Genomic DNA, 23,774 nt, shown 5'->3' on the forward strand with positions numbered 1-23,774 from the left:
GGGAAAGGTTGGTGACTGTTTGTTTTCATGGCCGGGATTTCCAGTGGAACTTTGTTGTTGCTGCTAGCTCTGTACCTATTTTGGGTGCTGATTTCTTGTGTTCTCATGGACTACTTGTCGATGTTGCTAACAGACGTCTAATCGATGCTCTCTCGTTTTCTTCGCTACCCTGTTTTACTCGGGCTGCCGAGCCCCTGATTCGGGCTAATGTAGTGACCTCCGGGGATGCTTTTCAGCGTTTGGTTTTAGAGTTTCCATCGCTGTCTGTCCCTAATTTCTCTAGCACGGTAACGAAGCATGGGGTTGAGCATTATATTCCCACGGTCGGGCCCCCGGTGTTCGCGCGCGCGCGCCGCCTCGACCCCGCGAAACTGTCCGTCGCTCGGGAAGAGTTTGCAGCCATGGAGCGCCTTGGCATTGTACAGCGTTCGAACAGTGCATGGGCTTCTCCGCTTCACATGGTGCCCAAATCGGCCATGCGGAGATTTCCGCCGTTTGAATAATGCCACGGAGAATGACCGTTACCCCATCCCCCACATTCAGGATTTTTCTGCCAATCTCGCCGGAACGTCGATTTTTTCTAAAATTGACTTGGTGCGGGGGTATCACCAGGTTCCCGTGCGCCCCGAAGACGTTCCTAAAACCGCTGTCATTACCCCCTTCGGCTTGTTCGAGTTTTTGCGCATGCCGTTTGGCCTGAAAGGTGCCCAGACCTTTCAGCGGCTGATGGACTCCGTTTTGCATGGGCTGCCGTTCGTTTTTGTTTATCTGGACGATATATTGGTGGCCAGCTGCTCAGCGAGCCAGCACGAGTCCCATCTGCGCCAGGTTTTCCAGCGTTTGGCAGCGCACGGCCTGATCATCAACCCTTCCAAGTGCCAGTTTGGGTTGCCTGTTCTGGATTTCCTCGGGCACCGCATTTCCGCTGAAGGTGTGGTTCCGTTGCCCGACAGAGTCCAGGCCGTTTCGGCCTTCCCGCGTCCCACGTCGGTTAAAGCGTTGCAGGAGTTCTTGGGGATGATAAATTTTTACAACCGCTTTCTCCCCAGAGCTGCCCACCTGCTACAGCCACTCTATGCTGCCTTAAAAGGTAAAACAGCCAAAGATCCGGTTTACTGGCTGCCTGAACGCGTCCGTGCGTTTTCCGCAGCCAAGTCTGCGCTGGCTGACGCCGCCCTGCTGGCCCACCCGCTTCCGTCGGCGGAGATCGCGTTGACCACCGACGCCTCGGACGTGGCAGTGGGTGGAGTGTTGGAACAGCGGGTTTCAGGTCTCTGGCAACCGCTCGCCTTTTTCAGTCGTACGCTCCGGGATGCTGAACGCAAGTACAGTGTTTTTGACAGGGAGTTGCTGGCCCTGCACCTCGCAACACGACATTTTCGTTTTTTCCTCGAGGGTCGCAACTTTACTGCGTACGTTGACCACAAACCTTTGACGTTCGCGATGTCCAAGGTCTCTGACCCATGGAGCGCACGCCAGCAGCGCCAGTTGGCGGCCATTTCTGAGTTTACCACAGACATTCAGCATGTGGCTGGTAAGTCCAATCACGTCGCTGACTGTCTCTCACGTGTGTTGGTTTCTCCGGTGTATGTCGGCATCGACTACGCTGCCATGGCCGCCGAGCAACGTGCTGACCCGGACGTCCTTGCCCTTCAGTCAACAAAAACGGGCCTCGTGCTGGAGGACACCCCGGTGTGGGACGGCGGTCCGCACCTTCTTTGCGACGTTTCCACCGGCCGCCCCCGCCCGGTGGTTCCCCTTTCGTGGCGTCGTCGTGTTTTTGACTCGGTGCATGCCCTCTCTCATCCCGGCGTCCGGGCCTCGGTCAAGCTGGTCAGCGCCAGGTTTGTTTGGCCGGGCCTTCGCAAGACGGTGAAAGAATGGGCGGCGGTTTGTATCCCATGCCAACGCTCGAAAATCCACCGGCACACACAGGCACCCCTCGAACCTTTCCGTGTCCCGGGTAGGCGTTTCGATCACGTTCATGTGGACCTGGTTGGTCCCTTGCCGCAGTCACAGGGTTTCACGCACCTTTTGACTGTGGTGGACCGTACAACCAGGTGGCCGGAGGCGGTACCCCTGGCATCCACGACAGCGGCGACGGTGGCCAGGGCATTTTTGTCAACGTGGGTTTCACGTTTCGGCCCCCCTGCTGACATTACCTCGGACAGGGGCCCCCAGTTTGTTTCCGAGCTTTGGTCTGCTATGGCTGACGGCCTGGGAGTCAAGGTCCACCGCACCACAGCATACCACCCGCAAGCTAATGGGATGTGCGAACGGTTTCACCGGTCACTTAAGGCCGCGCTCCGTGCTTCCTTGACAAGTGGCGACTGGGTCGACCGTCTTCCGTGGGTTTTGCTAGGATTGCGTAGCGCGGTTAAAGAAGACCTCGGGGTTTCCCCGGCTGAACTGGTCCTCGGCCAGCCTCTCCGGGTCCCCGGGGAATTCTTACCTGAGAGCCCTCCCCCATGTTTCGATACCTCTTTGTTGCCTTTTCGTCCCCCAAGAGACTCATTTCCTGTTCCTGGTCCTGTGCACCACTGCCTGCCTGACACTTTTGTTCCGAGTTCGTTGGACTCTGCTCGTTTCGTTTTCGTCAGGCACGATGCCCATAGGACTCCGCTGCGTCCACCATATGACGGGCCATACAGGGTTCTTCAACCAGGCAACAAACATTTCGTTTTGGACTTTGGCGGTCGGCAGGAAGTTGTGCAGACTTAAGCCTGCACATGTTATGCAAGAGGATCAGGTGGTCCCGGCCCAGGCCCCTCGCCGCGGCCGCCCACCTGCCACCGGGCTGATGGATTCTGTTTTTTCCCCCAGGAGCGACCCAAAATCAACGGAGTCCGAGTCGTCTGCAGCTTTTTCTGACCGCCAGTGCCAGCCTCGCTCCCGGGCTGGGTTGCCCTCTGTCAGTTCCGCACCCCCCCAGTTCAGCCGTTCCGGCCGTTTGCTTAAGCCCCGGGTCCTGGACTAGTTCTGCTGGGTGTTCGGGGGGGGGCATGTGTGGTGGACCACTAGAGGGCTCCACTCACACCCAGTGTATAGGAAGTGTGTTCCTGTGTTTTGTGGCGCGCTATGCGCAGTTGATGTTGGAGACGAATAAAGAAGGAGTGAGAACTGAGAGCTGTGTCGTTGATGCTTACCTCCACACTATTGTATTTCTGCCAAGTATTATGTTTCCTCTAAGATATTGCAGTTCTGCTAAGTTATTCCATTTTAGCATAGTTCCTTTGCTTCTGCAAAGTTTTTACAATTTCTGCAACTTTTCAGCTTTTTCAGCTAGTTTTTGCATGCAGCTTCAGCTTAAAGCATCCACACTGCATTTTCGCAGGAAATGCAAATTTTTCTAGTTGTTATTGTTTTTTTGGTTTGTGGCCCATGCTGGCGAAATGAGTCGGAATGCACGCAGGCTGATTATCAGAATCGGCGAAAGACAAAAATGTGAGACAGCGAATTGGCCGCAGGAGAAATGTTAACAAGGATAATGCACCACCTGCTAAACGTAGCCGTCGTGGACACTATTACAACATTGTTAAAGTGCTTGCAAAAGCAAAATGACAATGAACTCTTGATTTGTCAAATTTAATGTGTTTCATCCTATTTGAACGCTGTTTTTACACATAATGCTTCTCCAGCTTGATCTTATAGGTCAAAGTTATGCCATCTAATGACTAGAAAGCAGTGCACCAGTAAAGGTGCCATCAGCTATGGCTGTTTAAACGTTATTTTTTCCAGCCATCATGATTACTGCATATCATAAGTTCAACATTGGGGATTATTATTAACCTCTTACTGTTATGCTATGAAAGCACATGGCATAACAGTGTGTGTGTATCTATCTATCTATCTATCTATCTATCTATCTATCTCAACCAGATCCTTATCAAATTATTTTGATATTATGCTTTCCATATAATTATTTAGTAATTATTCGAATTCATCTGTGTGCTGTGTGTGATTTATGATTTCAGGAATAAACAGAAAAGTCTGGAGGACTACTGTCAGAGAAGAAGTACACCATGCACCCCCCAGGAGGTGGCTGTACTTACTGAGAGCGTCTTATCTATGATTTTAAAAGACAAGAGGCCACTTGCTGTGGGTGAGGGATTCAAAGAAATGCTGACCACTTTCCAACCAGGTTACACTCTGCCGTCTAAGCGTCATTTTACAAGCATGATGGAGAGAAAGTATGAAACTTCAGTGCAGAGACTAAGGAATGAACTAAAAAAAGCCACATCCAAAATCTCCCTTACCACTGATGCTTGGACAAGTCTGGTCACAGAGTCCTACTTAGGGGTAACTTGTCATTTCATTATTTGTTCAAAGACGCCATTGCTGCTGTTTGTATATTATTAATTTTTTGCTATGATTTTCTTTGTTATATTTGTTTTGCAAAACATTTAATTTTCTGTTAAAAAACAGAAGATTGTAGTACAATGTTATTGTGGATCAGGGCCGTGCAGAGAGGTTTAAAGGGGCGGGTGCTCAAAGTTAAAAAGGGGCACATTGAACCAGGCTGAATAACAACAACACACATTCATCAAGAATCTAATATGGGCAACAAGGCAAAGCAAACGTAGCCGATGTTTTACCTGATGGGTACAATGTTGCTGTTGAGGGGTTGCTGTGGATAGTGCTGGAGGGCGGGGCTGTGTTGATCTGAGACTGTAGACATTAAAAAGTCCACAGGAGAGATGGTAGCTGATTAAACAAGTGTCATGAGATAATAACAAAATGCAAAGATTGGTGACAGCACTTGGAACCATAAGGCAACAAAAAACTGTGAGAAATAATTTAGGCTCTGCCTGTGAATCACTCTTTGCTTCTCTTCTTCCTTCCATCCCATCTTTTCATATATCACTCTCCACTTGCTGTCTATGTGAGAACAAGGCACAACTTGCTATTGCAATAAACTATAATCTAATTATCCACACCTAACAGCTCTTGCACTTAATCTATAATAAAATGATGACAGAAAAATGTTATAGCACTGCCTTTAGTAGCCTCACACAGCTCCTGCTGTTTCCTCCTCATGTCCTTACCAGGCATGTCTGGACAATGTTATATCATGAGTAATATTTTTTTTAAAAATCCATCTAAATAAAACACACACATGCACGCACACACAGTGACATTTTAGACCTTCTTCAGAATACTGTATATACTATGGGCATCATGGAGCTGATCCAGAATCCTTACATTATTATTTATTACTAGAGCTACAATAATAAAGCAAAGAGGAGGGGGAAGTAATAAATATGAAATAATGTATTTATGATGATTCCATTTGTTTCACTATCCACTCTGTGCAGGGCAAAGCTTATTACATGTTTAAACTGTAGAGATACAATAATTTTACTGCTGTAACATCCAAATTTTGTCTTATTTAAAATATAAATCTAATATAATCTGCTTCTTAATGTATGTTCTTTAAAATACAGCGTGTGTTTTTAATATATTATAATTATAATAATGCATAATTATGTGGACATGCATATTAGATCGTTTTTAGTGAAATATAATCCCTCCAGAAAGGCAGGAAAAGCCCGGAAACTTACTTTAAAACTAAATATGTTCCCTAAAACGGTGACAGAGCTACAGACCCATGACAGCCTTACACAGGTAGCCAGCAGCTATGACCAGCACTACATGTGCAGTTAATAAAAGGACAGGTAATGTTTGTCGCGCTGTTGCACGCACAGCACGCTCGTTTGTTTCAGTTCGTCAGTTGCAACAAGACAGCTTACCAACGTGTACGTAATAAGCTAATACTCCTGGGTGCTACACACTACAGTGTGCGCTGTACACCTACTTACTGGTTTTGTCGCATCAGTCTGTGTCTCTGAGTTAACTTGTGTTTCTCCTACAGCTCTGGACTACAAAAAATGCGCGTGCTCTTTGTGAGCTCGTTCCCGGCTCGTAACCAGCGCGTTCTGCCGTCAAGGGCGATCATTGGTTAAATGTGATCATGTGACTGATGCAAGCCAGATCCTTTTATTTAGCAAAACTGTGATTAATAGTTAAATATTATTGTTGAGGGGCACAGGCAGGACTGCGCACGCACACACACATAAAGAAAAATTAAAAAAAAAAAAAAAAGTTGCCTCAACAAAAGGGCACTTTGGGCACCCATCAGGAAAGGGGCGGGTGCCCAAGCCCCTCTAGCCCCCCCCCCCCCCTCTGCACGTGCCTGGTAGGAGAGCCTGCACTGTAGATACTGGGTTTTATTAAGAGAATGCAATTGCAACAATAACAAATTGAAAAGATTTTTTCATTCCCTGTAACGTATGGCTGCTGAGTAGCCATACCAGACATGCACACAGGGTGACCAGATCACAATAAGCCGCATGTCGGACTTTTCAACTCTTGCTAGGTAAACACCATAAGAATAAAGGGAAGTTTTCACTCTCCCTTGTTATTTCAGCTGCGGTTCTGTCTGGTAACAGTCTATAGGTTTGAGTAAGGATATATCCATAGGTCTTTTTGGAGCACTAGCTGACAATTTATGAATCTTTAGCCAAATATCACACAAATATACTGTGTGGCTTCACACCATTTTTTCTCTTATGTGAAACTGAAAAATAACTCTATTTCTCAGTATATCTGTCATCTGCTTTGTGGTATTTTCCACTATATTGCACAGAATGATATATTTGTTCATGATAAAAGCATGACCTAAATATGTACTAAGGAAAATCCAGTGTTTAGAAAGGTGGATGTCCTGCAGAGCCTGTAAAATGTGGGACATTGGTTCAAGATGTGGGAGAGGGGGAAAGCATAAAAATGCTGTGCAGTCCCCCTTATAGAGGGACATCTGATCCCCCTCCCTGCACAACATGAAGTATGAAGTAACACCAGTAACACAACACCTTATGGACGTAAACCAATGTGTAGACAGTGATGTGCAAAGCTTTTCTTTACCCTCCTATCTATGAAAGTGACCAAGGTACACAAAGTTAAAGCCGCTGGGATGCCTGTCACTTTAACAAAGTTCATAGTTCAAGCTGCACGTGCTTGAATCAACATGGCGCCGCCTGCTCAATAGAAGTGGAGCAGAAAGTAAATACAGAGGTACGGGAAGGTAAGGAGCGCTCGTGGAATGTTACCGCTAGTCAAAAACAGCACACTACACAAAGTGTTCCGTTAAGATACCGACGCCGTTCCTCTGAAACTGCAAAGAATGTAACTTCCTGCTCGAGCTAACATCAAGTCTTTCAGTTTGCCATATAACCAAAACATAATTACTGAAAAGCAGTAAGTGCATGTACTGTTATGTAGAGTAACAGCATTGTTTTACACAGTCACGGTGACACATTAATTGTAGCAGTTATTTGAAAGTTGCACAATACCCTAAACCAGGCTTGAGAGTAGAGTATGAGACTTTTTTCACGTTTTAACTCCGTGAATGCGAGCTCCTGATAGGCCTACTTATTGTTTGGTGCTTTAGGAATCAGCACAGTGATGGCAGATATCAGCAGCAGCCCAGCGGCCATCACTCCAGCCTCGCTCTCCCTGGAGGAGAAGCCTGATGACCTCTCCAAAAATGATGTTGCCAAGCCTGATGTTCAAGCTGAAGGAGAAAGCCAGGCGGCTCCTGACCCCGGCATGTACCGCTACATCAAAGAGGACCTGTTCACGTCGGAGATCTACAAAGTGGAGATCAGGAATCTGCCCAGGTTCATAGGCTTCAATGACCTGAAGAAGTTCTTGGCCAAGCATGGCCTCAACCCGCACAAAATCAAGCTGTTTGGCAGGCAGACGTTTGCTTTCGTCACCTTCAAGAACGAGGAGGAGCGCGACAAGGCCATGAAGATGGTGCATGGCATGCAGTGGAAGGGCCAGGTGCTTAGTGTCAAGCTGGCCAAACCCAAGGCAGACCCCATCTTGAGAAAGAGGAAGGAGAATGAGGGGGAGAGCGCGCCCCCATGCAAACGAACAGATGATGGGGACGAGGATGAGGAGCCGCTCAGTGTCCAGATCGCCAACGTCGTGACACCTCTGTGGAACATCTCTTATGACGAGCAGCTGAAGAGGAAGGAACAGGAGGTGGTGGTGGTTCTGCAGAAGCTGGCCAAGTAAGTGTAATATAATACAGATTTGGGGTTATTTATAGGTCATGTTGTACTTTTTATGGGACTTGCTGACATGTCCGTACAAGTTAAACCTTTGTTTTCTTTCAGAGAGATCGGCAGCACCAACAAAGCCATGGTGCCGTGGCTGTTTGCACAGAAAGGGAAATACAACAACATGTGTTGTCCTCTGGAAGCCCTCCGACCGTCTCCTACACAGGTATACTTTGAATAGTTGCTTTTATTTGTCCATAAAAGGCAGGTGGTTATGCAACAGTTAAAAAAAAAAAAAAAAAAAAACAGGATGGAAAAAAAGGCAAAGCACAAAATAAAAAGTAACTAATTAGAGATGGAAAATGACGTACATCAGTTTATTCTGTTTCACGATCTCTCAGCTGTTTTCATGTCTCTAAATATTGTATATAATTTAATATTCATCCTTCTGACCCGGTTTCCGATCGTGACAGACAGAGTACAGAAACAAGTGCGAGTTCCTCATATCGGTGGGTGCAGATGGCGAGGATAAAACCATCGGTTTCCGCCTGGGGAAATACAAGGGAGGCTCCTGTGCTGTGGTGGGGCCGGCTGACACGTGCCACGTGCCGCCAGAGGCCAAGAAGATGGTCAGCGAGTTTCAAAAGTTCATCAGGTATTATTATGTGTGCTCGTGAGGATCTAGGAACAGTTTAGTTTGGGGAACTAAAGCTGCTTGGAAAAAGTAGTTGAACCTAAATAAAAAAAGGTCAAATTCATAATGTACATGTCATGTTATTTGAGAAATATGATACAAATAAGTGGAAAAAAACAAAGCAAGTTGTCTAAATGATTTTGTTTCTAAAAGTGACTAATCGCTCAGTCTGGCTGTGATTTTTGCAAACAGAACAACTCCATACTCTGTGTACAGCCCAGAGACATATGAAGGACACTGGAAGCAGCTGACTGTACGTACTACAAGGACCAAACATGCCATGGCCATGGTGTTCTTCAACCCACAGGTGATGAAATGTTGAAACTGAACTAGCGCCCCATGCTGTTAAAGGTCTCCCTTTTGATTTGCTTCATTTGTTTAATGACTCTTAGAAACTTGAAGAAGAGGAACTTGGTGCTTTAAAGAACTCCATGAAGGAGTACTTCACAGAAGGAGAGGGGAAAGACAGCGGCGTGACCTCTCTGTACTTTGTTAGAGAGGGTCAAAGGTAAAACTAAACTACATGCTCAGTAAGTCATAATCTGTATGAATTTAATGACTGAATGTCATCTTAATAATACTTAATAATAATGACTATTTATGTAACTTCTTGTATTTTTTTTTTTGCCTGTTAAGGAAATCTCCAAACCCAGAGGATCTCCCCTGTGAGCTGGTGGTTGGAGAGACCTGCATTCAAGAAGAAATGCTTGGTTTGAAATTCAGGATTTCTCCGCATTCATTCTTCCAGGTGAGGAAGAGCAGAAGCTGCATGCTGTGGAAGTTATGAGGTCTGGTTTGCAACTAGAATATTTCAGGATTTCTTTCTGTGAGGATGAGTGAACACATGTTATCGCAGGCATGGTAATCCTTTTCTGAAGTTCTGATCTCACCATGTTATCCTTCTGCAGATGGGGTGAAATGGTACTCCTCTGTGCTGTGAACAAGCAGCTAGGCCAGGGGTGGGCAACTCCTGGCCTCGAGGGCCGGTGTCCTGCAGGTTTTAGATGTGTCCTTGATCCAACACAGCTGATTCAAGTGGCTAAATTACCTCCACAACATGTCTTGTAGTTCTCCAGAGGCCTGGTAATGAACTAATCATTTGATTCAGGTGTGTTGACCCAGGGTGAGATCTAAAACCTGCAGGAGACAGGCCCTCGTGGCCTGGAGTTCCCCACCCCCTAGCTAGGCTCTTCTAAGGCTCATCACAGAGCCTAACAAACAGAAGTAGATCACTGTACTTCACCATGCTTTACCTTTTTTTTGCAGGCATTCCTAAAATGTGGAAACCTCTCCAAATACAGGGCTTAACTGAAAAATATCCCACAAGGCTGGAGTGACTGTGAATTTAATACATTCATCTTATGTTTGTTTGTTTTGTTATTAATCTGTGGCTAGGACACTCGGGTATGGTAGACGATGGTCCCAGTTGTGTTTGCCAGCTTTAACATCAGGTGCTCAGCCTCCATTAACAATCTGTTTCTGTGTGCTAGGTGAATACAGGAGCTGCAGAGGTGCTGTACTCTGCTGTGGGGGAATTGGCCCAGCTGGATCAGGACAGCATAGTACTGGATGTGTGCTGCGGGACAGGAACCATTGGCATCTCTTTGGCTAAGGTAATGGGTTTTGTTTTGTTTTTTGTCAATGTAAAGGTGTTGTGTACATTTTCTCATTAGTCATGAAGCAGGACAAATGCACACTGACTCGGTTTCATGTTGCCTTTTTTTGCCACCCACTTTTATATCTAGAGGGTGAAAAAGGTGATAGGGATTGAGATGTGCCAGGAAGCAGTGGAGGATGCCAAAGTTAATGCAAAGCTGAATGGTAGGCACCACGAACATCATCACTTTTATCTTTTTGTAGCATTTAGTTTGGGTAAAGCGCATAAGTTGTGGTATTGATGTGATTACCTTTAGTAATTGTATGCATGCTGCATCCCTCTCTTATTTTTTGTTTTTAAGGTCTCAGTAATGTTGAGTTTCACTGTGGAAAAGCTGAGGATGTGTTCCCCAACATCCTCAATGCTGTCGTTTCATCCAGTGCGACTGCTATCGTAGATCCACCACGAGCAGGCCTACGTGAGTGCACGTTATGATCAAAAGATCTACTCAGGTTAAGGTGGTTGTAGTAAGAGATGATTATTTTTTCTTTGTTTCCTTAGACTCAAAGGTGATACTCGCAATCAGGAGAGCAGAGCATTTAAAGAGGCTGGTTTATGTATCATGTAATGCCAAGGCAGCAATGACCAACTTCATTGAGTAAGTGAATTTTGTAGTAGAAAATAAGCCAAAATAAAATTTTTTTAAATGTGACTCCAACTGTGGAATTGTTTTTTCCTTCAGTCTGTGCAGAGCTCCATCAAACAGAGTTCATGGAGCCCCATTCCGTCCAGTGCGATCCATAGCCGTGGATCTGTTCCCTCAAACCATGCATGTTGAGATGATTCTGCTGCTGGAGAGAGTGGACTACAGCGAAGACTCAGTTTTATAGCTGGAGAAATGGGTCTCTGTGCAGTTTGATTGGCAAATTGGGCTTCCTCCTCTATAAATGTATCCACACAGTACTCTGAAGAATTAACATTGTCATTTACATATTTGTAAAGCCAAAAAGTAACACAAGTTAAATCCCAGTTTTCACAGTGAGCGATAACTGTAGTGTCTTTTTGCATGAACCTTTGTTAGCTTTGACCTAAAGTTTAATTTTCAAACTAATACTGTGTTTTCTGTTATTTCAAACAGTATTGCTAAAAGCTTAACCAATAAATTACCACCTCAGCTCACTTCCCCCTTTTTAGTTTTGATCCTCCAATCACTGAATAAACAAAAGCTCTTGTAGCTATTAGTCAAGACATTTTTATTTTGCATAACAAATATCACCAAAGTCATGGAGCTCAGGTTGCAATACATACTTCATAATCTAGGCAGCAACACTTCAAACAAGTCATTGGTACAACTTAACAGCAACGCATGGAAGCAGTATCCCCCCCCTCCCCCGACACTTATGGGCTTTGCATGAAAACACATACACAAAGGGAAAGCACATTCGTAAAGTGATCTGTACTATCACAGGAGCCTTGGGTAAACAGATGTGTCCTCTTGTAGAAAAACCGCGGGGCAAATACTTGAGTGCACAGCAGTTTCCATTTTGTTCCAGCAAGTGACGGGTCTATGCATTTTCCTGTTAGTCCATATTCTCTTCAGGTCACAGCAACATTGAGTTTTCTATAAAATGCATAAGACTATAAGCTTTGGTATACACAGTTTCATCAGCTTGTTGGACTGAATGACTTTATCGCTGTTGTTTACATCAGTGCCAACTAAATTTTACAAGTTTGCCTTGAAAGAAAAAAAAACCTATTTGTGGCAAACGTACACAAAATACAGTCCATTCAGGTGAATCCTACAAATCTGGATGAGTTGTAGGTATATTTTCTTGAGACGTTTCTTGGCCATTTTTAACTGAAAACACTATCTTAAATTCTTTATCAAGTAAATAGAGATTGGTCTTTCCACTTCCTGCTGAAGGGTGTTTTAGGTCCAATGTACAATATATACTCTTGAGCCCTTCATGAAATGGATTAACTAAGGCAACATGTAACCAACATGATTTTTTTAAAATAAGAATATAAATGAAAAGCAACTGAAATGCGCTTTGTGGTTAGCAACTGTGCATGGCATTAGCATATGAATAAAAATCCAAGTGCGAACTAAGCGCATAAGTGAAATGATCCCCAACATGTTACAGTACTGTGTCCCTGTGCTTGGGGTATACTGCAGTGTCACCATGTAGCAGGAAGCTCTTGTAGAACCTGACCTTCACCGGCTTAGGCCTAATGTCAGATATTTGTATGGGCACATGTGCGTGCCCTTTTATACTAAAGATAATTTAGAAGTTGTAGCTTGGTATCATTCAGAGATGGTGTCACAGTTTTTTTCCAAACAGTACCTCCAGCTTCACAGCTGGGTTAGTAGTCGGTGAAATTCATTACTTATAATTAAATGAAGGAGTCCCTTTTTAATACAGTCGTATTTAACAAACATGCATTTTTGTTAAGAATATCGACTGACATCACTGAAGTTTCATATTCCATAAAACAATCTGTACTGGTATCAGCGATGAAGACATCAGGTGGGCTCTAGCTTATGTCTTTTACTGAAACAAATGAAAAAGGCAAGACCCTCAAGAAAAAGTCAGCCCAAATATTCCACTAGGAATTATTCCAGGAATAAAAGCAACAGTCAACAAAAACATCTGACAGGACACGAGTGTGTAACAACAGTGAGCACTTCACACCGCATGTTGCCAACGTGCAAACCAAAGACAGCATCTGTCAATTCTGGGGACAAACAAGACCGCACACAGCTGTAATCATCACTCACCACATCCATAACACCTACCATTAAAATAACAAATAAAATAGGAACTTTGCTTCCAATTAAATGAACGGTATAAATACAAGTATTAGTAGTCCCTTTCAAATACTTTTAGCACAGAGAAAACTATCAGCTGCTGGTACTATGCGCTCATGACTGGTGAAAACAAGCCTTCAAAAATAAAACCAGTGTGTGCAGTGGCTTTCTCCACTTTAAGAGGCATGCAAATCTATTTTGATGTGGTTCATCTTATCAAGTAATGGTCACTTCTCTGGACACTGGGGGGGGAGGGGGGTTCTCCTACTGCTGTAATTAGGATGCATCTAGAGAGGTAGACGATATTCGCTCTACAGTCTGTTCAGTCCTACACTTACTTCTACCAGCTTAACCAATTAAAACAAGTGAAGGAAGTAAGCAGTAATATCAGCCTGGTCAACCCTTTACTATATTGCCATTTAGATCTCAGTGATGCATAATTAAGTGGTGGATGGTGGGGTGTGCATGTGTGTGATGTCTGACAGTGACTGGTTTTCAGTGCTGTGGTTCATCAGTGATTTGAGATTTAAACGTCGACAGTGCAGAGGGGTTCACTCCCCGGCTGGGCAGATTCCATTATGGTCATCTTGGGTTTCTTCCTCGTTTCCTCCTGGTAGAGAAAATAATTAAAGTACAACAACCAAGATAACAAAAACAATTATTCTCAAGTACAAGATTTTGGGTAGTGTACATGCAGTCTGGCCAACCAAAGACTGGAAGTTACACTCCTTTGTTTTGTCTTTTTTATTTACAAAAAAATAAAGCTAAACATTACCCCCCCTTTCTTTTTTTTTTTAGAACTAAAATCCCAGTAAGAACCATTCCTACCCTCTGTGCAGCCAGTTTAATCATCTCTTCTTGCAGTTTGTTCAAGATATGAAGGTTTGGCTTGTTCTTTTTGGCATACTGCTGGAGCTCGATCACGCTCTTGTCGGAGCTCTCCTGAGAAGTAAGATCATTTTATAACGACATAGCACATGACACTTCATGATAACACGCTATTCAGCTCATCAACACATGGCAGTACCATTTCAATATGTGCAGAAAATTGGTTCAATTCTACATCCCAGTCATTGGTTTAAAACCCAAAATCAATGACGTAGCAGCCCATCCGCTGTTGACCAACACTCTAGGAGCAGAGCTTTGTCATCACATAAGCTCATTTATTTTATTATGCATAGTAGTGACTTTGTTAATTACAGTCGTAATTAACAAAGGATCCAGCTTTATTTAGCTGGACACTTCAAATGTTCCAGCACTGACCCACTCACATCTTTTTTCCTGTCATAGACACCCAGTTCCCAAATAAATTAATTAATAGAAAGCAGCATCTTAAAACGGCATCTTCTTGCTCTTCATCCTGTTTTCAGACCCAAAATGAACTGTGGTCTGAAAAAGATTGACTGCCACTTGCTCCAATTCAGTAGAGCATCCACTGTTTATCAGTGTACTTGAACAGGCGCCCTCTGTATCGGTCACAAAAACTATGATGCACAATGCTGAGTTAAAGCTGGAGATTGCGACTCTGTGGAAAACGGTATCTTCTTATCTAAAGACACTTAAAATCCCACAGGAACTATATTAGAGACCAAAACAATTTTCTTCATCTTCAATGCTTTCTCTTAAGACTTTACAGCAGCTGTCAGTCCTTACCTTCTTGACCATCTTATTGCTCTCTCTGCCGTACATGCGCAGCAGTGAGCCCCAGTTCTTGACGTGAGGATGTAGCATCTGCAAGATCTTCTGAGATGCTAGCTGTTTGCCAACCCTCTTGTTCTTGCCTAGTTACAAAGATGACAAATATAAATAACCTGTCACTGAAACTCACATGTTAGTGTCACACAGTGAAAAATTGTATTTATCACTTATATTGGTTTTATTCTGATTTTTAGTGTTTTTATTTGCATGATTTTATTCTGTTTGTATTGCATGTTTTTAGTGTGTTATTTGACATTGTTTTAATCCACTGTGGAATGGCTGAACATGGGATAAATTAGTTGATAGGGATCACCCGCTGAGGTATGGGTGTGTCCAGAGGTGCTGTGTAAAGACCTTTTAAAAGCAGGCTAACTGAGCCCTGGGAGGACAGAGGCCCCAGATATGAGCAGGCCAGGTGAAAAGAGGGACCCGCTGCCTGATCGTGGGGGTGCAACACCTAATCAGGAGACGTGGCGGCCCAGTCCTGACAGCAAGGAACGGCGAGAGTGGGAGACAAACGCGTGTGATTAGCAGCAGGGCAGAGGTATACCTCCTGCATTTGTGAGTAGTGTCTCCACTTGTTCGTCGGATGCAGCCGGGTTGGGAGAGGGTCGCCATGGCTATAAGCCAGGGACACTTCTGGGACCATTGTTCTGGTCCCCTATTTGTTATTTTACAGGGCGCTGATGCGAGGGGAGCCGTGGTGGCATCGCATGATGGACTCCGGTGCAGAACGCAAGCTGGGCTGGGATGTGATGGGCCTAGTGAAGGGATAGGAGGAGGATAGGAGGCTCCTCCTTGTCTGTTGGAGACTAGACTGGTGTGGACTCCGCTCTGGAGAAAGAATTCCTGGCCTGCTGGTGGACCCATAATGAACATGTGGCATGATTACATCAGGGGATTTTAGTGGATGTAGAAAATTGTATTTTTATGGGTTTTAGAATTGTTTTACTATATAGACAACATTTTATTCTGTAGGTTTTTTAAGAGGTGTTTTTGTGCTCCCTGGCCTGGTAATAAACTGCTTCCGATCAGACCTGCTTCATCTTTGTGCGCTTGGTGTCTGACTCGCTTGCTCGCCCCCTTGTATTTAAAAGAATCATTCTCTTTAGCATGACATTCTGGCACATCAGCTTTAGTGTCTGCGTTACATTAGCAAAACAGGTCCACTAAAAAAAACTACATAAAAGGAAAATAATCTTAATAATATGGACTTCATTTACAAAGCAATTCTGACAGCTGCTTTGAACTTATCTATAAATAACACCCAGCTATGCTCTCGCCAGATAGAAATGCAAAGATTAGGGTCTACTTACACCAGCCACGCACAGTATGTTTCCCACATGTCATCACATATTCACTCTTCTGGTTCTTCCCCGGGATCACCTCAAATTTAATGCTGGTGTCCCCCATCCCGTGGTTTCTGCAGTAAGGAACAAACATTTGTTTTCACATGGATATTTGAAATCTGTCTGCGTTTTGCACAGACACCCAAATGTCCAATCAGCTGTGAACTACATTCTCTCATCTTGATGACGAGCAGCTCCACCTTATCATTTCAGTTAAATGCTTTTCCTTGTTTTCTGTCATATATATGTGATAAAGGCTTTTATTAAACAGTTACCGATAATAAAACCAGTGTCTGTACAAATAAGCCAAATGATCCATTTCAAACTGATTTTCCCACTTATGTTTCTGGATGATATCCTGAACACTGGCATCTCGGGCACACAGCCAATCAGTCGTTTCAATCCATGTACAAGGAGCAGTCAGTCAGAAGAAAGATGGTGAGGAGGGACTCTAACAGCTTGTTTCAAATAGAGGGTGAAATCAGAGACTGCAATAAGGCCAGTAAAAGATAGTAAGGATCATTTTGAAAAGTTAATCATGCAGAGCTACTCTATAACAATATGGACGCAGTCGTAGTATAAATCCCACAACAGGTGACATAAAGAGGCCTGAGAGAGAGAGACAGGAGAAAAAAGGACACACACATCGCTTTGACAATAACAGTTTAACAATATTAATAAATACTCAAATCTACTTTACCTTTTAAGGCACTCATGAAGAATCTGATATGGCGATAGTAGTCCTGCTTTGTTGGTCAGCTCATATACTCTTGAATCTTCTATACTGATATGATTAAAATACTGCAGGAGAGAATGCACTGAATGTCACCACTGCTGTGTCATCTTCAACTCTAAAAAGATGTGTTTTACATTTGAAGGAAGTATTATATGAAAATCTTGGCTTCAGAATCAGGATTTAGCTTTGCTTCAAGAGTAAACCAAAAAAAAAAAAAAAAAAGACAAAAAAAGAAATACACACAGAAAAAAAATGTCAAAAAACGAAAAAGTACCTCCAGTTCATCGCCTTCGACGGGTTTCTCCTCCGAGGTCTGCTTCACAAAGTCAGGTATGAGGATTTCCAGTGTTGCTCGAGCTGCAAAGACGCAGTGAGATTTTACAGCAGGTGAATGTGCAAATATTTACCACATGTAATACAGTGTACTGTTATCTTGCTCCATTGTGGGGAGGTGCAACAAAGAGATTGTTCTTGGAGCTGCAGTGTGTAAGAAAGTGTAACCCCTTGACTTTTCAGAAGACCTCTCTCTCACAAAGCAGATACATCCAAGCTATTCAGTGACATCCAACTAAAGCCCCTTTTCTATCAGTACCTACTCGAATCGACTCACCACGTTTTCAGGGTTTTCCATTAGGTCATATTACCTGGTACCACGTACTTTTTTTAGTACCTTCTCGGCCGGGTCTGAGCAGGTACTAAAATGTGATGTCGTCAGACTCCACTGCCACTGATTGGCTGGTCAATTGCGTCACTTGATGATGAGTGATGAGAGCCTCTCTCATTCACGAAAATCAAAACCATCATTTTTTAAAAACCCGGCAACGAATGACAGGACCACAGAGAACAACGCCGGGGTCCCCCGAGTCTGACGGAGCAGCGGGTATATTCTTGCCTCAACGTCCACCTTTGTTGTAGCGTTTGTGGTGCATTCTAATAACATGCGATGTATTGCTATAACAACGAAAACACACATTAGGTGGCGCTCATTTGCAATGGAAAACCAGTGAATTGGAGTCAAGTCGTGGCTACGTGATGTAGGTACTAATGGAAAAGGGGCTTGACATGTTTTTTAAGGTCATTATGCTGATTTTTTTTTAAATTTATACCAACTCCAAAGGACAACCTCTAATACAACACCATAATTTTTTTATATATTAAGCTGTGACCAATATCAACCACATGATCAAATGTCCAATATTGTAAAGAAGAAGAATTACCAGCTTTATTCTTGGCAAGTTTTTTACTGCTTGCAGTCCCTGTGCCGTATGTGACTCCATCTATAATGACTGACGCTCCAAAGGGTTCACTTGGGTTCTCTGTGGAAAGAATGGCAAATTAAAATGGATATTCCAAAAAGGTCAACATCGAAAACAGGCAAAACACAAAAAAACAAAAACACTTTTACTAGTTTATGCACAAAAAATCCTGATAGAAAATGAGTGGAAGAAGTAATAGCGTACTATGAATTTGACTGTCTGTGCATTAGCTGCTTGATAAAACCAAATCAGAGATCATATATCGGGCTTTCACATTGCTTAATAGCAGTTTTATATGTTAACCCGGTGTTTTTGCTCCAGATCCAACACCAGGTTACAGCTCAGTTGTTGTGTCTATTTAAGATAAGGTAAAAAGAGAGCTACTGACATAGGTAGCTAACCTGCTAATATTGCTTCGTAGTACACCCTTGTAAATTACTGTATTACCTTTGGCCGCTTAAGAAAGAGGAACTTACCACAATCAAAAAAGTTGTAAACAGGGCGAACCTTGAGGATACGCTGCATATATTCATGTAAGATGCAAACTTCAGACTTTCCATTAGGATTTATAACAAATTCTGTGGAAACAAACAATTCATTGCATCAACAAACAAAAACTTAACAGGATATGTTTAATATCTACACCCAAACTGTATGAAATGTACACAGTATGAATCACAGGTACTGGCACCTTTCTTAGTAGGAGCGTCCTGGACTGACAGTGTGATGAGCTTCTGGTTGGCAGGCAGGATAGGTCTTTCCGACTCTGCCTGTTTCCTCTTCATGTCTCTGTTGAACTGTCTTCGCTCAGCCCAGGTGCGAAACTTCTTGACAGTCACTTGTTCAAAGTCAAAGCATTTCTCCAGGTACAGGCGAAATTCTTCAAGTTCTGCAAGGAAGTTTCAAGATGTCAGATGATGTCTTTTACTGCAGCAAAACACAAGCAAACAAACAAAAAAGAACATTTCAAAAGTCACTGCTAGTGTGGGAAGCGATTTACCGATGGACTCATCCTTGCACACCTCCACTTTGGCCTTGACCTGCCCTAAGGCTCCTTGTGCAGAGTCACAGGGAAGAGACTCTTTATTTTGGATGCTGTTGTCAGTGGTACCTTCTCCATCCCGACCTTCACCAGGGAGACTGGAGGGTGGCATGACATCCTGGTCCTCAGCTGTAGCATCTGATGTGCCTACTTGCTCTCCCCCGTTGGCCTCCTCAGCAGGCTTGACAACAGACTCCTCTGCATCAGGCACCACTTCCCCATTCAGCTCCCTTTCCTCCTGTTCCTTCATTTTCTTGTAGTGTAGACAGGGGATGCTGCTTACAGGTGGGTCGTGTTTCTGTTTGAACAATATGTTAACAGTGCTGTAAGTTTGAGACTAATTTTAAAATGACCTGGAAAGTGTCCATAGGCTTTAAATAAATAAGGTAAAATCTCTCAAAGTGATGTTTACCCAACTGTAAAATGTTCAAGATGTAGCTCATCCAGTGCCGATATGTGTTTTGGGGAAAACAGTGTCGTTATGGTTTTCTTTAGGCAAAAACATTTGAGCCTTTGTTTCCTCAAACACTGTCAGTATTGGCAGGGTTCCCAAGCCCTTTAAATCACTAATTTCACACTAACTTGAACAACAAAAATAACACCACATCAAATGTTGTTACTTTTGTATTATGTGAATTAACTCAGATTAATCAGGAACAAACAGACGAGGAACAGTGCAGAGTTTAGGCTTTTGGTGGCAGACTACTTTAGTCCAAACTGAGAGCAGAAGCAAAATCTGTCACTAATCTGTTTAGAGTGTTGACACAGGCAGACGTTTAATGTAAGCAAAGCTAAATTTTATTCCACCAGTTTCATAAACAGAAACAGTTGTGAAATTTATGCCGTTCTTACCCTAATGCTTCCAGTGCCAAGGAAGTACGGTCTGGACCAAGTGACCACTCTGGTCTCTCTGTGCAGGTAGACTGGAATGCCTGAATTATGGAATGTCATTATCCATCCATCAGGGAGAGGCTCGGTGGGCGGACGTCCCCGACCTAGTACATAAGAAAATGTAAATGTAAATATAAGTACTGCATAGTACACTTTGTGGTATACCTCATTAGTAATACTAAATACTGACATTTCTAGGAGTTGTAATAATCATTCATTCAAAAAACGTCGAAGGCATTTTTATTCATTTGCTTCATTTTCCATGTAAATATAATCCAAAACAAATCAAAAAGCCAGAACAGCAACCATTACTAAGACTTTAACACGTGTGAGGTTTTTGTAGATATTAGAATTTATTTTTCTGTAAATATTTTGCTACTTTGAAAAGAAAAGTTCTTTACAGTCTCAGTGTAGGTGCATGATATCCCTCTCACTCTAAGCAGCAATCATTACACTTTAGGTCACCTTGTTGTAAATAAGCACCTTGCTAAAAATCTATGGGAGTTTGTCCCCTGTGAAAAAGACATCGCTTTTTAACTTTGAGACCGAATCATGTTCAGTTCGTGGGTATGGGGTGAAGACTGAGAGACTATTTGCTATTCATTACATCAAAACCATCATTAACAGGCCTAAATGTTTCTTAGCTGGGAAAGTGAAGTCTTTTCATTAATTTGCCTTTAAAATGCGACCAATGCAACCACATTAATTTAAAGTTTGGTAAAAGAAAAAGTGTGACACGGTTCTGAAGTTGAAATTAGAAACTTCAAACAATGATTTCTGAAGGAACTTTAAGGAATTTGGAAAATATTTCTGCTTTGTCTTTTAGGATTTCAGACCAGACTTGTTTAGTAGGTCATTCTGTGTAATGCAACAACAACACTCAAAGACAGCAATGACCATGTGCTGTTAGACTGTGTGATCCTTTCAGAGGACTTCTTAGTTGTCTAGTCTATTTATAGAGAGCACATCTACCAAGCAGTGTCTCAAAGGAGAGCAGGTTATTGCTATAGGTCACGCACAAAAATATAATATACAAAAGATAAAATAAATTTCCTACAATTTCAGATGGTTTATTTAAACAAAAAAACAAAAGTAACTAATAAGACAAATATGTGGCACATACAAGACAGTATTTGCAGTATACTTCAGACTACAGGCCCCTCCCCAACTCACTCTTCAGGACAGTCTTAATTTTGGTCATCATGGGTTGAACACCTCCTTCACCATCTGACTGATGATCACTGTCCCCACCATATTTATCCTCTGCCGGGCGCATCTTCTTTGGGACTGGCATGCCCTCCTCCAACAGAGCGTCGACATCATTGTCAAATTCCTCCTAGAAGAGTGAAGGGTTAAGGCCAGCAGATGATGATTGTTGGGCAGTTCTAGAGAGTACTGAATTCTTTGTAGTCTTTTCTCAGACTGTGTGTTTGTGTGTGTGTAACTCTGTAGAAATATAGAAAAAAACATTACAGCTGCAAAATGGTGCATAAAAGCAATTATGAGTTTAGAAAGAGAGGATATGCCCCTCTGTTAACTAGCCAGGTTTCAAAAAAAAAAAAAATTACCTTGAAAATAGGAAAAGGGCAGGCACGTTAAAAAATGACCAAAGCTCCACAGCTGTGATTTTACTGGCCAATATTTCCTCAAAAGTACCAGCTGGTCCGACCAAACACAGTGAGCTTAAAGCCTGTCAAAATGGATTCTCTAAGGATCTCACCAGAATTCATCCGTCTAACAGTAACTTCTCCTACTAGAAAATCATATGAAGATCTTTTGGGTCAAATGCAGACTCCGCTATTGAAGGTAAAAATTAAAACACTGACCTCTTCCAGCTTCACACTTCACATTTTCAGTGATTTAAAACAAAACAAAAAAACATTGGTTATCAAACATTTACTTAAACATTTGGTCCTGGTTTTATAAATAAAAGCTTGATGCAGAAGAGTGATGAAATATGACATTAAGAAGTGTACTGTACTTGCAGTGACTGTAGTGTTTGTGGTCTGCATTAGTCCTGCATTATTATGTATTTCACAACGAAGGACAAACTCAGTGCAAAGTTGTCACTAAAAGGGGATACTGCAAATAAAAGTCCAGTCATACCTCATAAGAATAAGCCGTGACTTCGTCATATGCCTGTTCCTGCTGAACTATGACGTCAGACTTAAAGCCTCCATGCTCTCCATCGTCGGGCTCCAGGAAGTTCTCGTAGAGGTCATCCAACTCATCCAGGACAGCAAACTCAACCTTATTCTCTAGATCTACCTCTGTGTCCTCTGACTTTCTGCCTGCAGCATTTGCTGCTCCACCAGTCACCTCGGCTACCTCCTGCTCACTAGCCATGTCGTGCAACTCACCATTGAGACTTTCTAAGCCATCCTCGCTCCCTGCCTCCTGCCTCTCACCTGTATATAAAACCTTCCTCTCTTTGCTATTACTGCTTTCAGTGAAGCTCACACTAATCTTAACATCTCTGAGCAGCTTGAGATCTGGCAGAAACTTGGTGACCGGGGGAGCATGGCGGGCTGTTCTGGGGCACGGTGGGGCGGGACTGGCCTCATCTGAGAGATGACTACAGAAAGTCAGTGAGCCCCTGCTGAGGGGCTGCTGTGTCTTGGTTTCCCCGTCCCCTGGGGTGTATGTGTATCCATCACCACCAGAGCTAACGTCCATTACCTCTGCGTCACTGGACGTTTGCAGGGGAGGTGGTGGAGGTGCTCTTCCCTCATCTAGGCCAAAATCATCAGGTGGCTCCAAGGGGAGAGGGGGTAGAACATCATCTATCTCCATTTCCTTATAAATATATAGCTAACTTAAATAGACTGAAATTTTAATTTTAAATTCTTTACTTAGTGAGAGGCTATCTTCTTATCTAAACACAGAATGCATGCAGAAGCACATCCCTGCATAGGCCACGTACCAGAGGTGAATATGCTAAGCTGACTACATTGTTCTTTTCATTAATGTAGACAGCTTTCAGAATCACTGTCTCAATTATTGGAAATCACAATGCATTCAGCTTAATATGGGATCTAGGCACTGATCATCCTCCACTGCGATCTTGTGGAAGCTAGGAAAAAGGGACCAGTGAGAATAATGTCAGAAAGCACAACTTTATTACTATTACAATACGATGTTTAACGTAAAAATAGCTTCGACAAATAGACGTGTTTTGGCTTTGAATTTGAATATGTTGTATGCAAACTATACATTTGAATAAAATGGGGAACAACCACTCTTTAGCGCATCTGTTCAGCCCGAAGCTTCACAGTGGGCCCCTGCTAAGATTAGCATCAATGCTAATGAGCTGAGCTACTGCTCACCGAGCAAACCCGCAAAGGTCAGCAACCCATAAAACAGCCAGATATTTGGGATACAGGCGTACTCACTGATAAATATGACACGGGTATCTCCTCTTGGGCAACTATCTACCTTTCTAAATTAACACAATTCTCGTCGCGCCGCCATCTTGAAGAAAATCCTAGCCGCGGCTCCCAAACTCATGTCCCGCCTTCCTCTACCGGCTTTTTCAGAACCGGATGTTCACATGACCAATCACTGCATCCTTCAACCGCCATTATTCGGCCAATCAACACGACAGCGTCACACCTCGTGGCCTATCAGCAACATGGC

At 43.3% G+C, this 23,774-nt stretch overlaps 2 protein-coding genes across 5 annotated transcripts in view; one reads left to right on the forward strand and one right to left on the reverse strand.

The window, feature by feature from the left end:
- The window catches only part of trmt2a (tRNA methyltransferase 2 homolog A), a 36,554-nt gene extending 24,445 nt beyond the window's left edge, over positions 1–12,109 (forward strand). Inside the window, exons 1-12 of one of the 4 annotated variants that reach the window (XM_040028531.1) lie at positions 6,649–7,084; positions 7,451–8,078; positions 8,184–8,292; positions 8,540–8,721; positions 8,953–9,067; positions 9,153–9,268; positions 9,397–9,508; positions 10,251–10,373; positions 10,506–10,581; positions 10,719–10,835; positions 10,919–11,015; positions 11,100–12,109. In XM_040028531.1, coding sequence (XP_039884465.1) covers positions 7,465–8,078; positions 8,184–8,292; positions 8,540–8,721; positions 8,953–9,067; positions 9,153–9,268; positions 9,397–9,508; positions 10,251–10,373; positions 10,506–10,581; positions 10,719–10,835; positions 10,919–11,015; positions 11,100–11,247 — 1,809 coding nt within the window. In that variant the 5' untranslated portion in view covers positions 6,649–7,084; positions 7,451–7,464 and the 3' untranslated portion in view covers positions 11,248–12,109. The other 3 variants (XM_040028533.1, XM_040028532.1, XM_040028534.1) reach the window with 3 other exon arrangements.
- dgcr8 (DGCR8 microprocessor complex subunit) lies at positions 11,594–23,665 on the reverse strand. Its single transcript, XM_040028520.1, has 14 exons — positions 23,531–23,665; positions 22,245–23,211; positions 21,312–21,474; positions 20,100–20,242; positions 19,206–19,545; positions 18,897–19,094; positions 18,682–18,783; positions 18,167–18,265; positions 17,224–17,306; positions 16,914–17,014; positions 16,181–16,287; positions 14,820–14,947; positions 13,995–14,108; positions 11,594–13,776 (listed from the first exon to the last, which is right to left on the reverse strand). Exons 2-14 carry the CDS (start codon positions 22,929–22,931, stop codon positions 13,693–13,695), a joined length of 2,349 nt encoding a protein of 782 aa, XP_039884454.1. The 5' UTR covers positions 22,932–23,211; positions 23,531–23,665; the 3' UTR covers positions 11,594–13,692.
- Between the last annotated feature and the right edge of the window lie 109 nt (positions 23,666–23,774).

Source organism: Simochromis diagramma, unplaced genomic scaffold (assembly GCF_900408965.1).
Source record: "Simochromis diagramma unplaced genomic scaffold, fSimDia1.1 OVJJ01000781.1, whole genome shotgun sequence".
In the NCBI taxonomy this organism is placed as follows: Eukaryota; Metazoa; Chordata; class Actinopteri; order Cichliformes; family Cichlidae; genus Simochromis; species Simochromis diagramma.